This window comes from Aulostomus chinensis, chromosome 10 (genome assembly GCF_037954235.1).
Source record: "Aulostomus chinensis isolate RoL2024-O1b breed Wild chromosome 10, RoL_Achi_v1.0, whole genome shotgun sequence".
Classification (NCBI taxonomy): domain Eukaryota; kingdom Metazoa; phylum Chordata; class Actinopteri; order Syngnathiformes; family Aulostomidae; genus Aulostomus; species Aulostomus chinensis.
Window position 1 is genome coordinate 29,504,560 of NC_141329.1, and position 17,893 is coordinate 29,522,452.

Genomic DNA, 17,893 nt, shown 5'->3' on the forward strand with positions numbered 1-17,893 from the left:
CAGAGTTCAAGAATGAGAGTTAATCTCTTGAGCGAGAGAGCGAGAGGATGTGTGTTTTCTTTTTCTGAAATAGTCCTCATATATTTCTCGTTTGTCTTTACAGGCTAGATTGTTTCAAGTGTGGGAGTTAGTTTGGTGTGGTGCTTTGTAAGTCTTAAAATCACCATGAAAAGTCGCTTCTTCGTCACACTCAAGTTTTTGAATTGTCTGCTGTCACTCAGAGGGTAAATGCAAAGATTGATGTTAATTAGCTGCAGACCATAATTACTCTTTCCACACGTCTCAGTTGTCTCCAGCCGGTTCGACACATTTGCGTCTCCGTCGGCGTGGATGTGGTCTTGGCAGGGCTCTGCTGCCCCGCCGCTCCATCAGGAACAGATTTAATTTGTATGGAAGCTCACATCAACTAATATTTACTGCCATTGGTTATCACTGTGACATCAGAGCTCAGGCTGACGCAGACAAACAACAGATTGTTGAACACACCATGGGTGACTAAGTTGGCTCCTCTCTCAGCCTTCTTCATGTTCAGTGAGTTATCAAAGTGCAATTAAGGCATAATACCAACATGCTACACCACGTAGAGGCGGTGCCTCCTCATTGGAGGAATAATCAGCCACATCATTGGACAGTAACCAGGCAGATCGCCGTGCCAGACTCTGACTGGACTTGTGACTCTGACAGCTTTAGGTTGTCATCAGCGCTTTGTACCGAGGAGGCAAACGAGAACAGAGCTGTAGTCACAGAACAGCTTGATACTTCGACTTGTAAAGTTGAATTGAAGAACGACGTCACTCAGAGGAGGCTTTGCTCTGGAAAGATGATGGAGTGAGAGATTAGCTCTCTGCTCACTTGTGAATGGATGAATCATTTTACACATCTTCTGGGCTTTACAAATGCTATTCGCCCGCATGGCTGAAAGTGTGGTCGCGAGTCCTTTTGCGGAGGTTGGTGACGCCCGTATGACATGAGATGGACAGACTTATTGTCTAGTTACTGCTGCTAGCTGATGTGCATCAGGTTCGCGATGCTTTCAGTGAAGCTCTCATTATCTCCTGCAGGTTTCTTGTTAATAGTTTTAGTACTTCTGGATCGATTTGTGAAGCCGATTGGTTTCTTCTGCATAAAGGCAAGGCTTCACTTCATTCCTGGTTCCTGCAAGCGTGGACCGATAGTCCATTATTAGCAATGGACGCCTCCGTGATCTCAGGGAGGGATGCAGGACTCACCTTGCTCGGTCTGCTGCGTCGTGGCCTGGTCTCTCTCACTGGATGCAGATCTGTGTGTTTGTGACTGAGGATCTCAAAGCTGATTTCCCAAGTTGAGCTTCACGGTTGTGTTTGTTGGCTCAGCTGATGAAAGATAACCTGAGAGTGCTGAACTTGCTATACGCTGCTCTGTGCTCACATGAGATGCGTGTTCATGTGTGTAGAGGATCTGCTCTGTACCTCCTGTCAGAGCAGCAGATGATCCATGAAACTGGACACACAAATATGTCACTAAAAAAGTCCTCGAAAAAGTTGTTTATCAACAACTCACTGACTTTCTCCTGTCCAACAATGCTTTTGATACTTTCCAGTCTGGCTTTAGGCCCCACCACAGCACTGAGACAGCTCTGATCTAGGTGATAAATGACATCCGCCTAAACACAGACAAAGGCAAAGTCTCAGTCTTAGTCCTGCTTGACTTGAGTGCTGCCTTTGACACAGTTGACCATGAGATCCTTTTACAGAGGCTAGAGAATTGGCTAGGAATCTCTGGTTCTGCTCTAAACTGCTTCAAGTCCTATCTTGAGGAGAGAACATACTTTGTTGAAATTGGAAATTGCAGCTCAGACAAAATGGCCATGACCTGTGGTGTCCCCCAAGGTTCAATCTTGGGGCCCCTCTTGTTCAACCTATACATGCTTCCACTAGGCCAACTAATAAGCAGCCATAATGTGTCCTACCATAACTATGCAGACGACACTCAGATCTATGTGTCTCTGACAGCAGGTGAACATGGACCTGTGGATTCACTCTTCCACAGCATCCAACATATAAGCATGTGGATGCAAAACAACTTTCTCCAGCTAAACTCAGAAAAAACTGAAATAATCGTTTTTGGGCCACAGAAGCAAAGAGAAAGTGTGATCAGTCACCTTGAATCCCTTTCTCTAAAACCAAAACAACAGGTTAGAAATCTGGGGGTAATATTGGACTCAGATCTGAACTTTAACAGCCACATAAAGTCAGTAATATCAGCAGCCTTTTACCATCTAAAAAACATTGCCAAAATCAGAGGTATAGTGTCTGAACCAGACTTGGACAGACTAATCCATGCATTTGTCTCCAGTAGGTTAGACTACTGTAACGGCCTGCTCACTGGTATCTCTAAACAAGCTGTTAAACAGCTACAATACATTCAGAACGCTACAGCTCGAGTCCTGACTAGAACCAGGAAATACGACCATATTAGTCCAGTGCTCAGATCTCTGCACTGGCTTCCTGTTGCTCAGAGAATAGACTTTAAGACAGCTCTGCTTGTATACAAGTCTCTTCATGGTCAAGCACCGAAGTACATCTCTGACATGTTAGACCCATATGAGCCCTCCAGGTCTCTGAGAACCTCAGGTAGAGGTCTCCTACAAGGGCCCAGAGTCAGGACTAAACATGGTGAAGCTACTTTCCAGTTTTCTGCAACTAAAATCTGGAACAGTCTTCCAGAAAAAGTGAGACAGGAATCAACTGTGACAATGTTTAAGACCAGGCTGAAAACTACTCTGTTCAGTCGTGCATACGACAGCTGAAAGTATTTTATCTGCACTCTTCTCCTTTTCTTCTCCTTTTCTTTAAATTAATGATTCTATTTATGTTTTATGATTTTATCTGCCTTTTTGTGATTTTAAGATTTTTCTGCAACTGTAAAGCACTTTGAGTTGCCATGTGTATGAATTGTGCTCTACAAATAAACTTGCCTTGCCTAAATGCAAACCAGGAAGAACACTGGAGAGTAACGTGCAGAGTAGAGGGTGATTCTCTTCAGTCATGCAGCTGTGTGTGTGTGTGTGTGTGTGTGTGTCTTCAGGTGCTCTCCCCAGTGTAACACGAGTCGCTCTTTATTAATAAATGATGCATCTGCACCAGTCAGCTTGTGAGGAGAGTAGCTTCAGCTTATTCTGCCATTTGCTCAACAAAAAGACACACACACACGCACACACACACACACACACACACACACACACACACACACACACACAAACAATCACACAAGTTAAATATCACAAGATCAGAGATTATCTGTTTTTTGAAGTTTCAGTTTTGGTTATCAGGATTGTGTTGGTGTCACCTGGAGGAGCCTGGCCTACCATGAATCCAGAGTAGTAAGTGTTGTTACTTCCTGTGTGCTTAAGACCAAACAACTGGGCGTCAGAAACCTGAGAGGAGGTTTGTGTCTTTTATAGTGTGAGTCAATGCCTCGACGTGTCTGTCTCAAGATGTCTCAGCTCCTGCTGGATTCAGATACTTTTCTGAGTCATTAGATTTTGTCATTTTTTGCTGGCTGAGTTGCGAGGCGTGGAGAGTTCGTGCACAGAAGGTTGTGATGTCACACCTAAGTTGAGTCTTTTGAAGTTAAACCAACAAGTCATCATTGCATCCTTTGCATAAGTGTGCAAATTCATGCATTGTGGCTAAAACCTGTTTCCAGTCACTCATGATGTTTAACCACAAAAACTTCAAACAGTTCATCATTGACCCAAATGAGTGTTTGTGCCAAAGAATTCCTGAAGATGTTCAGACCGTCAGAACAGCATCACACCTCTGTTACGGAGGTCGATGATGCGTTCGAGTGCGTTTACTGGGTTGTACAAAGAGAGCCGCTTCTTTCATTTGTTTGTCTGTGCCAGTGTCACTGCTGTGTATTCGAAGGATTTCAAGTGAGATTTAACATTGAGACACTGTTAAATATGCTGTTATTTCCCAAGTTTGAATGTCTCCATGTTCCCCTCCAGTGACTACCTCTTCAAGCTGCTTCTGATCGGCGACTCTGGAGTCGGGAAGTCATGTCTGTTGCTGCGCTTTGCTGTAGGTCTGCAAAATAAACACACACACTCTCACACACACACACACACACACACACACACACACACACACACACACACACTCACTAGAAAGTGCACGCTTGCTGTTTGGAACAAATAAGCTATGCTACATGCGGCCACCAGAAGATGGCGGTGTAGCCCATGTAGTAGTACAACCTGAGTGGTAGCAGAGGTCTGGGAAGTACTAGCAAGTTTTGGACTTGTTACTGCTGCTGTCGGGAGATGTCAATCAGAGTCAACATCCACTCAAAAAGTATAGCAATTTTTTTTTCACTTGCTGTTGTCGATGGTCACCACCTGCAGGATGACACCTACACCGAGAGCTACATCTCTACCATCGGAGTCGACTTCAAGATCAGGACAATTGACATGGACGGAAAGACTGTGAAACTCCAGATCGTAAGAATTCATCTGTTAGCCATAGTCAGTGTGGTGGGGGTGGGGCTGCATATTAGCATATTGTAGCAGGGATGAGGAATTTTTGTGTGTGTCCTCCGTCAGTGGGACACGGCAGGTCAAGAGAGGTTTCGAACCATCACCTCCAGCTACTACAGAGGGGCTCATGGAATCATCGTCGTCTACGACGTCACCGAGCAGGTCAGTGTGCTGGATCATCATTCAGAACATACCGTCAGTGCAGGTTTGAACACGCTCCGTCCTCCCCAGGAATCTTTTAACAACGTGAAGCTGTGGTTGGATGAGATCGATCGCTACGCCTGTGAAAATGTGTCCAGGCTGCTGGTGGGAAACAAGTCGGACCTCGTTAGCAAGAAAGTGGTGGACGCTGCCACTGCTGAGGTACCATTCAGCACATTTCCCCCACCTGCTGAACTCCTAATTGTGACTTCATGAGCAACTGAGGAGTGGAAAAGTTCCAACCTCAGTTGCTCCTTCTGCATTCTGTGAGTCCAGAATGCAGAAGGAGCCAGCCACGTCTATTTAGCTTTGAGCTAATGGAGACTGCCGTTGGATATTCTTTATCACATAAAAATCTCAATCAAATAATGAGAAATCTGACAAACTTATCTTATGTGTCATTTAGTGGGTGTATGCAGATTTATTTTAATCCGCACATGTGCAGACGTGCTGCCGGAAACTCAGAAACAGGAGCAGACGGAATCTTGCTCAAATTCAGATAATATCAGCATTGATAAATTCAGCATATCAGATAATGGCGAGAAATAATTGACGCTTGTAGAAGTGTCAATTCAGTTTGCTGCTGCCCAATGGGAAGGTCAACGTGTCTGTTAAACAACTGACTGGATGTTAAATAACTGGAAATATTAGTTTTACATCAGATATTCCAAATACTGCTTCAGAGAATCCAACTAGTGACTGGTTCATGTAAACCAGTTTTGTTTCCCCAAATGCTATCGAAGGGCACGTTAACATGTCGCGTCAGATTTATCAGATTATTTTGTGCTGGTGAACACGCTCACTGTACGAGTCTCTTTATAGAATATCGACTGAGCTAAAGGTGCCTTAAGTATAGGAGAGGCTGAGTTTTTGGCTTCTGTTCCAGATGCATGACAAGTTCAAAACAGATTTTTATTCATATTTTTATAGATTGACCTGTTATGAAGGTATTAACCTTAATAGTTCCATTAAAATGTCTCTTCCACTCTGTTTCCTGTTTTGAACCAATTTTGAACCATCTGCTGCTGCAGCCTTTCAATTAAGCTCCCAGCATCAGACCTTTGCTGAGTATGTCAAGTTTGGGAACTTTTTCATCTTCCTCCCTTGTCCGTTTCAGAGGGAGGAATTGTTCCTGGAATTGACACCTTTGACCTCTTCTCCTGAACTCTTACAGAAACTTGAGTGCAGAACTTTAACTTGTTTCCAGGATCTGGCCTCGTCCCTCAACATCCCCGTCCTGGAGACGAGTGCTAAGAGCTCTGATAATGTGGAAAAGGCGTTCCTCACTATGGCCTCTGAGATCCATAAACGGCTGGCCAGTGAGGGAGGGGGAATGCAGGGCCAGTCAACAGAGGCCAGAGCCCAGTGTGCTAAGATCAACAGCGCCCCCCTGTGGCTGGGAGGGGAAAAGCAGATGCAGGAGACCAGTAACTGCTGCTGAGCTTGTGTGAAGGCAACCAGACCTCCATGTTTAGAGGAGGTAATTGCACTTTTGACAAATTGTCAGAATAAGCATTTGGACATTGTTCCAATTTCATGAAGAAATCAATTATTCTAGCATGTTAATTAAATATTTTTTGAATATTTTAATTTGATATATCTTGGTATTTCTGCTTTCCCGGCCACAGAAAAGTTTTAATCTCAGCCAAATGAACAATAAGAATGATGTGAGGATTTTTAAATAAACCATTCATTGATTCAACTAAGGACAGAAGAAGAAAATTGTGAGAAAATGGTGGTGGTATAACAAACAAAGCAACATTTATAAAATAGTCAGTACTCACACAGCCACTGTTTGTTAACAAAATGTGAACATTTTATTAAAAGTCTCTTATTGTCTATTGTAGAACTTAACCACAAGATAGACCCCACCCTTCCCCTGCATTAGGGAAAATGAGATCCATCCTAGTTAGCTTAGCACAATGACTGGTAGTAGGTGGGAAGTGTTAGCGTAGCTGCGTCTCTGCCTGCATTAATATCAGGAGGGTTGTGTGTAACCTTGGTGATGAATACCAGTTTAACATGAGGAGACGTTGTAGTGGTAGAATCAGACACGTAGCCGGAACTACTTTCCTGACTGGGCGCAGTGATTTGACGCAGCACCTCCAAAGCTCCACTGGAACTTGGGTCAACAGAACCAAAGGTTTGTTGAGGACTAGAAGAGCGACTGCTGCTACTGCTGATGAGGAGGAGGAGGCGGATTCCTGCTGGACACACCAGCATCCTGGACCTGAGCTAGCTGATGCTAACACTTCCCACCCACTACCAGCCATTGAGCTAAGCTAACTAGCCTGGACCTGAGCTAGCTGATGCTAACACTTCCCACCCACTACCAGCCATTGGGCTAAGCTAACTAGCCTGGACCTGAGCTAGCTGATGCTAACACTTCCCACCCACTACCAGCCATTGGGCTAAGCTAACTAGCCTGGACCTGAGCTAGCTGCTGCTGACACTTCCCACCCACTACCAGCCATTGGGCTAAGCTAACTAGCCTGGACCTGAGCTGGCTGATGCTAACACTTCCCAACCACTACCAGTCACTGTGCTAAGCTAACTAGCCTGGACCTGAGCTGGCTGATGCTGACACTTCCCACCCACTACCAGCCACTGGGCTAAACAGACATGGGATGATAAGCAATACAAGACTTTCTCTAAAGGTTGGTGTGTTGCTATAATTTTCCTCTGTATTACATTTACTGGTTGTTGTTGTGTTTTTTGTTGTTGTTGTTGTTGTTGTTTGATCTTAATAAAGTTACCATCTGAGTCTTGATGCTATTGGTTGAAAGACTGGAAATATAAAAGAGCAATTCCACCTAAACACAAAATCAACAATAAAGGGAGTCCAGGTGTTCTCAGGACCTCCTCCCAAGAATGATTTTAAGGGCACAGAACATCCTTTATTCACATAATATCATCCAGCCAAGTGACCCAACATCAGACGACTGACAAACATACTGTGGAGAAGCTGGGTGGGTGGATAGTCTGACGCAAATATTGACTTTCCCGCAGGACACTCTTGTTCGATTCCCATTTGCTGATAGTTTCTGAGTTGTGTGTGGAATGGAGCCTTGCAACAGGTAGAGATGATTCACTCAGTAGCAACATGGCACTTTTCCAACCTTTCTTTCTGTTTCACTCTTGAGATTTGCATACTTTAAACAAACATGAGCTTATGAAGGGGGGGGGGGACACTTTGTAACCATAGCAACCAAGCAACCTCTAGAGCAGCATCATGGAAACATTGTTCTTGTAAATCAGTTAAGATCCCCTTTTGTGGCATTGACATCAGTTCTCAGGTTCAAGAACATCACATGATGGTTGTTGTCAGAGCCAGGCTGGCAAGGTGGATGGTACCAACAAACATCAGACTTCTCTGTTTGAGGTGGGAGTTCAAGTGCTGTTTGGAATCAGACACAATTTCCAAGGTCAAAATCACAATTCAGTCCCTGCAAGTATGAGATGCTTTACAAGATATAAGCCTGACACTCGAAACACGAAGCGAGTCTTTTTAATAACCTTGGATATGTTATATAAGTGCAATTTATCAGCGTTACAAATCAGTTCTGTTGCTCTGGTGTCAGTGGAGACACTTAATGGCGTTGCAGTGATTCTCTGAAGGTTGTTTTTTATGTGCGAAGATTACTTCAACAGCCAGCTTTTGTTTAACATCTCGCTCATAAGAGCAGTGTTGAATGTGAAGGTAGATCTGATAGTGACCTGCCCTGCAACCACCATCTAATCACAAAGACAACATTGAGATGATAGACTGTAATTTTCCAGACTCGCTCACATTGAGATGTCCCCACGATGAGGTGTGCATTCAAATTAAACGTCCACCTAATACACAAAACCCAACACACACTCTGTTGGATGGATTGGTTTGCACAGGATGACGCTTTTGGACGCTTCTGTAAAATTACAACCCCATTAAATTTTCAATCATGTTTCTTTGACAAAGCAAGACTAACTGGCTCCAAACATGATTGTTTGTTTGCAGTTTTTGACACCAGGGTTACTCTAAATTGCTACCAATTAATTCATATTAATGGGATAGACAGAATATTACCTATACGTATGAGCCAGTATCATCAGCACCACAATCTAGAAACCTTTGAAATTAACATTTTGATTGATCAACTCTTCCCTCAATCAGACTCAATAAAAACAGAACATCCTGATTGATTGACTGATTAATTGTGATGCTTGTGTTTGACTTGAGAGGAAACCCATCAGTGGGTTCAATGTTTCGGTTCATGGATTTACAGTATATTTTGAAGAGAGAGGCTCTGGTGCAATTGGATGGCAGAGGGAGGAAAACGATAGACGAGACTGGAGATGCTGCTGTGACGATTGCTTCCACCAGATGTCACTCTTGCTTTGTGTCAACTGCACATTCTCACTCACACGTCTTCATCCATCTCCTCTTTACACAAACATATACCTCCCATTCTGCCTCTCCGTTTAACCTCCACCTTCATCCACTCATTGTTCACCACCTCTCATGTGTTGTCCATCTCAGTCCCATCTCTTATCTGTCTTCCAGGTCTCCTTTCCCCAGCCTCTCCTTGTCCTCTCACCCCTTGTCCCTCTTCTCTTCCTTTGGTTTGGCTTTGACCATGTCATGTTTTTGCCAGTGTGGCTGCTGGTGTGTGGATGACTCTTCATGTATCACTCCTGCTTCTGGATTTACTAACCCTTTGATTTGACTTTTTAAGACTTCTCCTAAATGACACTTCAAATACATTTTTTTATAGGATGAATAGAAATACGTGTATTTGGTTGTATGCTTCCGCACTGTATGCCTTTTGACCTCTGACCTTCCAAATATATTCTCAGGTCCGTTAGACGTTTGTACTGTCGGTGCTCCTGAGATATTTATATTTGAGATGACAGTGACCTTTGACCTTCTTCTCAGTTTCCCCTTGAAACCGAGTAGATGTTTGTCAAAACAGACCAAAAAAACCCTTAATTTTTGTTGAATGAGAACTGCAATGCTTTTGACGCCTTTATGTCCAGTTTCAGTGAACTACTAACACATGTATAGACAATACTGCCACCTGGTGGCATGTAAGGGTTAGGGTTAGAAACTGAGATAGTTTAGAACAGCTTTAAGCAAAGAGCGTGGCAACATGCTCCATTTGGTTAAGAATGCAGGGAAAAGCCTGAAGAAAAAAAAAACGGCAGAGAAACAGGAAACGCAGCAGACGGCCACTGACGAGGTTTCAATGTAACTGGTGCTAATATTCAAGGTGAAAAGCAATGTTTTTTATATTTGACCTATAGATCAGTGTGTGTCCTCATTTAATGATTTTTTTAAAGTATTTTTTTATAAAGCCTAAAATCATCCGTCTGAATTTTTACAATCCCTGAAAGGAAGTTGTGAAGTCTTTTGTCCTGAGACCCTTGTCCCAAAAAGTTCACCCAAAACCCTTTAACCAGAAGAAAAGGGCTGAAACCCCAGGAGGAGTCACAGCTGAGGGCCATTTGTCCCAGTACAGACAGGCATGCAGGGATGGTGCTGGCACAGACAGACGAAGCATCGTACTGACTAAGAATCAGAAGAATCAGTGATCAAACCTCCTTCTTTCTTGTTCATTTCTCTCTTCGAAACAAGAATGACAACAACATCTTTGTCATGAATCATCCGGTCGAGTCAGACTTGAACAGTTTCAATAATGTAACGTCGCATCCTCTTCCCACCTCCGTTTGCTGCTTATTAGTTTCTGCCTTATTTTTTACCATCATATCCGCCTCCTTAAAGAAACGTCTGATAATGCCAAATTAAACTAAATTAGGACGTTCATTCAAGGATGTCAAGTAACTTGTGTCTTTTGTGAGTTTCTGATAAAACTTTAACATGCACACAGCTCTTTATTTTAGAGGATATTAAATAATACACTTAATTACTTTCTGCCACCAAAAGGATATGCTGCACAGCACTTAGCAAATGAGCTCTTGAGATGCAGCTCTACAAGAGAATTTTATTTTTAGTACCTTAAGTCTAGTGTGCTATCTTTTAGTGTGGAATCATAATGTCAATTCCAGCTGGTATTAGCGGACAAAGAAAACCAAGATATGTGAGGAAAATGTGTTGTAAATCCTGTCTCTTTAGTCCGTTGAATAGTATCTGATATTCAAATATTTATGTGCATGTGTAGTTTGCTGGCTTAACTGTAAGTGTGTTTCAGAATCCTGATTTTTGTCTGGAAAGAAGCACAAACCTGGAGCTCAACAGTGCTAAAGCCAGCAGGAAAAGGAGCAGCGGGGGGGCTCAAGGTTTCAAGGAAATCCCTGAGCTGACAGTATCTTTCAAAGTTCCAACAAGAGGCCGAGAGGTCGACAAGATGTCCGACAAAAAGGCTGCCAGACCGAGCCAGGGGCCAAGGCATGGCTGTGGAGGAGTGAGGTCTTCTATCACCTGCCTTCCACAGGTACGTTTCTGCTGCCGAGTTTTTTTCTGCGTTCTTTTTTAGTTGCCGGAATGCTAGTAGTAAATCCAAAATCTTTTAATCTGTTTTTTCTAATTTGGTGTTCAGAAAAATCAGATTTTAGGTGCATTAGTGGTGTTTAAAAGCTTTTAGAAGTGGCGAAGAAGTGTGAGCCGCTAGGAGGCTCACTGTGTGCTCACACCGGACGCAAACGTGAATTTCGCGTCGCGTCAAATTCGCGCGAATGACGCGAATTTGCTCACCTGCCCGAGTAGCGAGTCTTTCCGGCAACGTTTCTTTCCACCATTTCACCGTGAATATTCAAAGAACTGTTGTGTTGTGCCTGCCATGGAAGGCAGAAATACGTCGGAAAACTAAACGCCGTCATATCTGGGTTATCAACACCATCTAGAGGTGAGCTCAGCTCGGTGAATTTCCCCGCTCGGTGAACCGAGCTCCTCCAGGAGCTCCGTCTGGACAACCACCGCTTCAAGCAGTATTTTCGGATGACGACTGGCCAGTTTGACGACCTGCTCGCTGGGATTGGTGACAGGATGTAACAAATGGACACCAATTTATTCAACCGGTTCTTGTGATTTTGACACGTAGTGTCATAGCACCGGGTTTCCACACATAGCCACAATCAACTTGTCCGCCATCTTGTCAGTCACAGTCAGCCGTGACGTCGGGACGTCCTCAACGCTGACCGGCTGTCTTGACGTGAATTTTTCACCAAAGTTCAATATTTTCAACTTGTGCGAATGGCGAATATTTCGCCTTGTGAATTTCGTGGCACGAATATTTCACCTCGACTGAAAATTCACGTCATTCGCGCGTTCGCATAGACTTTGAATGGAAACTGTTCGCGCGAATTTGCGTTCAGTGTGAACACACAGTGGGAGGACGATTAGTTTCTCATCTCACTGGTACCTCCACAGACGTGATGCATATCAGCTGGAGTTTATACGAGGATCAAGTCGGTTTGTCAGGCCGAGGCCTGCAGCACCTTGTAGAGTCGTTTACTGCAAACTTGATGGTCGTCATTTTGCCATTAAAGTATTTTATCTCTGTCGACTCCAAGAGGAACGCAATGACTTGACAAAGAAAACACTCTTTAAAATGTACTTTCTTATCTACGCATGGCAGCAGTTAGAGGAAGTCGTAATTTAATTCAGAAACAGACTTTACCTTCCTCAGATGACCTGATGAATTACGTTCTCAAAAGCTGGCAAACATCAGCAGCCACCCTTAGGTGCTGGCGGTAGAACTATGGCTGCACACTTGCTGCACTAGTTCAGGCCCCAGGGAGGAAGGAGGTGAGGTGGTTTAGAAAGCGCGGAAAGAGATGAAGGCTGGAAAGAGACAGAAACCAACTTGTAATCAGACACCATAGAAATCACAGTCTGAGCTCCACATAATTGGGCTGTAAAACCAAAGAAAGGTCAAGAGGTCGTTTTATAAAATCATTATCATCAAAGCAGACGTGGCCCCTCTGAACACTCGCTTTTCTAACTTGTATTCATTACATCAGAAAGGCGAGAGAATCAGGCATTTCTCCGCAGGCTAACTGCTATCTGTGCGCTGTCGTCTCAGGGGCAGAGCTGCTGAATGCATTATGAATGAGGTGGGTGATGAACCCTCAGAAGAGGGCGACTCAGTTGAGATGAGACGCTCCATGACCTGTTTTAGGAGAGAATGCATTTCCCAGCCTTGGTCCTTAAGCTCTCGCCGGAGCCACTGTGGGCTTTTATAGCCAAAAACAACCAAACAATCAGTTTCCCACCGGTGAATCAGCCTGACGCTCGTCTGTGCTAGTTCGGAAACTCCTCCACGTGCGTCCCAAAAATACTTTCCTCAAATCACGACGACTCATCCAGAAAGCTGCATCCTGCCTCGCCTCATCTTCTACATTCTCCCCTGTCACGCACTGCTCCTAAATTCCCTTTTCCTGTCCGCCTGCAAGGCCTCGCATCATGTTTGAAAAGCTAATGTCGGCTGTGGTTCAGTCCCTGGTGCCCGCTGGTGCGCCGCAATCACAAGGTTCAGTTTTAGTTGATTCTGTGAGCCGTGTTTAATAGAAATTTAAGTGGTTTTCACAAACCAGCACAGAAAGACAACTTGACTTCCTCTCCCGGTGGTTTTTTCCTTCAGTAAAAACATCTGATTCAACTTAATTGAATGAATCCTGCAATGTGTAGTGTGGTCAGGAAAAACAAAGCCAATCTGACCTTACCTGTAGTGACATTTGATGAGATACATGCCTGACCTCATCACAGTGGGGACAAATTCCTGACGCAGCTCTGACACCAGTTTCAATGATTAAGCTGGGAAGTCAACCAACGTGGAGTTACCTGGAGGAAATGTTTCGTCTGGGCTTTCACTTCCAGTTAGAAGAAACATTCATGTTACAGACTGCAGCTTAACTTTTCCCTCCTAGAAGATGTTTTGGACAAATAAAATCCTTTAAAAATTCTGGCAGTGATGGGCTGAATGTGGAAAGACACACAAACTGCGAAAAGCATCTTGGTGATAAAGGTGTTTAAAACATCCACTGGGACTCAAGAAGAGCTTCCAACATTTTGGTGGTCGAATGTCAAGGAGACTGAGGACGGCCCCCGTCATGGAGGTACACAGGCCCCTGCAGCAGGCAGGAAGAATGACAGACATTTTCAACCAAGCTGACAGAAGCACAGCTCATTTACAGGGAGAAGGCAGCCTGCATGACGGACACAAAATATACAGTAAATATAGAACTAATCCTGTCAGAGCCTGACTGCTGAGCCGTGTTTACCTTCATTCTCCTCCCTCACCGGTTCACCGAGGGGTCACCGAGGCTTCACACCTCACTGCTGGCTGAATGAGGATGCACAGCACCGACGAAGGTCACAGCACAATATGTTTGGGCTCTATAGGAGTTAATTCTTATTCTTACAGAATCATCAACACGAGTCTGTGAATTGTCACTCTTAGATTGATATTCTTTTCAGTTCGTGTGTCTGTGAAACTGAACTCTTTCTTTTGTGTAACAGAACATGTCAAGGGAACAATATTCAGGATATCTTCACATGCACTGGCAGGAGACGTGGTGCTGCAGTGCATCCATTAATAAAATCTCTGCTATTTAATTTATTTTGAAATTCATTTGAACACCCGCCATCTTTGTACCACAAGAAAAAGCAATGAGAAACTTGAACATCCATAAAAGTGTTCCTCCGTTTTTAACAGTTTAGACCAAAATAATTTGTGTGTGATTCAGGAGAAGGTGCAGGTTTACATGAGATCACGGCAATCCAGGCTCCAAGCTAAATGCATGTGTTCCTCAACAGTGGTGCAGCCAATCAGTGTCCTGTGAGGGGACGTGGGTGTGGTTCTGGTGTGAGGACAGCTAGACTGCTCAAAACAATGTGGCGGCTCCTGAGAAGGTTAGCATAGATGCTGCTATAGTACCAGTTCTGTTAGAGCTGGAGAGTGAGAGCGGAGACCACCGCTGCAGGTGTCTCTCGTTGGAGCTCAGGTCTTTGATGATCTGATTGGCTGAAGGTAGCTGGTGATAGCCAGATGGTTGAGCCCAGTACTTCTTCTCCCAATAGTTTCAGGCACCAGGTTATCTAATGAGCATCTGTTGATGGACCCAGGAAGCCACTCAGCAGCGGCAAATGTCCCATCAGTGCAGCCACGAAACATGCGCGCCGTGGGGGACGCGCCGCCAACCACGTCAGTCAGATTTTAATATCAGTCAGAAATGAGTTGCCTGGCTCAAATATCGGGTCAAAAGGGGCTCAAATCACGCCGCGCCTGATTGGTTGAGAGACTCTGTGTGAAAGCGGTTGGGTATAATTCAACGGGTTGTGCTGTCAGACATTTTGCCGTGCGCTCAGGGCACCGGTTCCTCTTAAGGTGTCAACCAAATGATGATAACTGGCAATTCACCAAAACCCCACACTGGCATTTTGATATATTCAACGGAATGTCTTTTAATGCTTTTGTTGCAAAAATACAATTTCTGCTCTTAAGTAATCTCCTTGGTTGGAATATTGTTCTGGATGTAAGAAGAGTACACCTTTTTAGAGTAATTCCTCTTTAAAACCATCAGAAATGTGTACATAAATGCTATTTTTCCACGGGAGCATTGAGTCACATCAGGAATCAAACCTGGTGACGATACTTTAATAAAAGTGTGATCGTTTTATCCTTCATGTGGCATTTGAATTTAAATGCCACATTTAATTATACAAGAGAAAACATTTTTCTGCTTTTCAGGAAACTTGTTTTGTTTTTTTGTAAGCAGTAAATTAGTATTTAGTCAACATACAGACGCTCTTTAGAGTTTGGTACATTGAACCCATGTAAACATTCCAGATTCAGAACTGCAGGGGAGTGACAAGCAAAAGCAAGGTTGTGCTGAAAGTAGTTTGATCGTCTGGCCTTGCTTGAATGGCCTGCTCGAGGTCACATGACCACATGACCTCTGAAGCCAGAATGTGAACCAGTAATCTTCTAATTGCTCAACAACCCAGCCTCGTCTAGCGTGTTCTGTCTTCAGCGTCCCCAAATAAACGCGGCAGGACGGGTCCTATCCTCCCGCTCTCTGTGGGTCAAGCTAGGCTAATGGCTAAAGACCTTTAACATTTTCCCGTGATGAATTTTTCAAATCAGGCTGGGAACATTTGAGAGGCTCCTGATTTAACCCCAACCCGATGCGTAGGTCAACAATCATCAGATAATCAAGAAGAAACGGACTGGTCTGCTTTCACCCCAGTTTCTAACTTTGCTTTCTGGTTCTGTCAAAATTCCTTTAATTCACAGTTGTGGCTTGACCACATGGACGCAGTGATCAGTGAGCGTACCACAGCATCATCTTCAGATCCACGTTGGTGGGCCCCGCCTGGAGGATCCTGGAGACTCTGCTGCACCACCAGGATCTGCCTCTGGCTGGAGATGAGGCTTCATGTCCAGGTGAAACGGCAGTTTTAGATGATCTGACTTCTGTACTGGGATGAACTGCCAAAGAAGCAGGTGAGCAAGGCAGGTGAGAGGAGGTCCAGTTAGAAGCCCTCAGCTTGTGCTGTTGGCCAGTAGTCCTGATGGCGCTATGGCACTGAACGCTCCTAACAGATCAAACCTACAAACCTGCTACTTTCAGCAGAACTGGCAAAAATGTGCAGGACTTTTCAAACCTTCAGGAACTCTGAGAGCGGGAAAAACAAACACGAACCCTGCATCTGTTCTCTGGTCACCATCCTCCACTTCCACTGTTAATGCTAATGCTAATGCTAATGCTAGCTCAGTGAGCGTTTGGGTTCTCAGAAAATGAATTACAGTACATCTCATGTTTAGCCACTGAAAAGAGATCTGAGGCAGCAAAAGATGCTTGAAATGTGATAAGTAGTAAATAGTAGAAGTAGTAGTAGTAGTAGTAGTACAGCAGCAGCAGTATTCCTGTCTTTTCTGGAGGAGAATACTTGTGGGTTCCAGTTCTCAAGGGAACAAACATAAATTATTCTGTGGCCAAACTCATCTTGAAGAATCTCTGGGGGTTTTGATGACTCCAACCATCGAGCCTCAGGAACAATTGGTTTTCTCTCCTTCTTTCTGTTCCTCATATAAAACTCGTGCTCCTGAACCTCAGCAGAGTGGCAAAGACACAATTGCCCAGTGACATTAACTTTAATTCAGTGCATTCACACAACAAAGCTCATCCATTCTTTATCGGTTTGTCCTGTGCACGGCGTTCCACTTCAGGTCAGTGTCCTCACGCCTCCGTCCCTAGGGTCCGGCTCAGGAGACCTGAATCTTTTATTAGGAAACACTCGGGAAATTTTGATTGCAGATCAAGAAAACATATATGCATCCATCGCTCACAGGAAGGCTGAAGAAGTTCCTCTTGAGTTCATCCTATAAGATAAAAAGCTTGTAAGCAGGCGTGCTCGTAAAATCCCTCTTTGAAAAGGTCCAGTATTGCAGTATTATGTATTATACCAGTGATTTAAAATGCTGTTAAAATTAGAATCTTTTACTGCATTTATTTCAGTGTCTCATTCCAGCTAAACATGTTACATGTGTGCAGGATGTTCGTGGTCGGAGGTTTGTGTGTCTCTGTGTTTTGGTTAAAAGTGGATTCGCTTGTGCTGCTTTGACAGGACGCAACCCGTCTGGCCGTGCAGACGAAGCGCTCGGATGGGTTGTTTATTCTTGGAGGTAATAATCCTTCAAAGCAACATCATACTGGCACATTCACTTCCTCTAAATTAGGGACTCTTTGTAATTCAGGACCGCGGTTAGCGTGATACTCTTAAATGTGATGGTTAGTGGCATGCATGATCAAATGAGTGTGAAGAATCAAATCTGGGCCTGAACAGCAGTGAAGGGAAGTGGGCTGCTGCAGCTGGAACCAGCGACATTGTTCTCCTTTAGCACAAATCAGGCTTCATCAAAGTGTGAGGACATGAGCAGGTAGAAATATACTGAGCGCCTCAATGTGTGGAACCGTGTCTGTCTCTTTACCGCCTGTTGTGTATCATCAGCTGACAGACTAAATACTGTTGTTTGTCAGTGAGACGAACTGCCGTGTCTGACTTGTGTCATCAGTGGCGTGTGTGTGTGTAACACCTGGAGGACAACGACGCTGACGTTTCTAGGAACTACGTACATTCATGTTTAATGTGTGAGGAGGGTTAAGGTTCCTGCGGCTCCTGTGGAGCAGAGGGAGGAAGACGACGCACATAGACAGTGTGAATATGTGAAACCC

General features: G+C 44.2%; 1 protein-coding gene across 1 annotated transcript; it reads left to right on the forward strand.

The window, feature by feature from the left end:
* The first annotated feature begins 3,347 nt into the window (after positions 1-3,347).
* Positions 3,348-6,270, forward strand: LOC147255246 (ras-related protein Rab-1B-like). Its single transcript, XM_086215306.1, has 6 exons — positions 3,348-3,361; positions 3,992-4,064; positions 4,385-4,480; positions 4,583-4,678; positions 4,748-4,879; positions 5,925-6,270. The coding sequence occupies exons 1-6, from the start codon at positions 3,348-3,350 to the stop codon at positions 6,156-6,158; spliced, it is 645 nt and encodes a 214-aa protein (XP_086071432.1). The 3' UTR covers positions 6,159-6,270.
* The last annotated feature ends 11,623 nt before the right edge of the window (positions 6,271-17,893 follow it).

Coding starts and splice junctions, on each gene's coding strand:
- LOC147255246 (XM_086215306.1), top strand. Junction 4,065..4,384: donor GTCTGTTGCTGCGCTTTGCT/GTAGGTCTGCAA, acceptor CACCACCTGCAG/GATGACACCTACACCGAGAG. Junction 4,880..5,924: donor TGGACGCTGCCACTGCTGAG/GTACCATTCAGC, acceptor ACTTGTTTCCAG/GATCTGGCCTCGTCCCTCAA.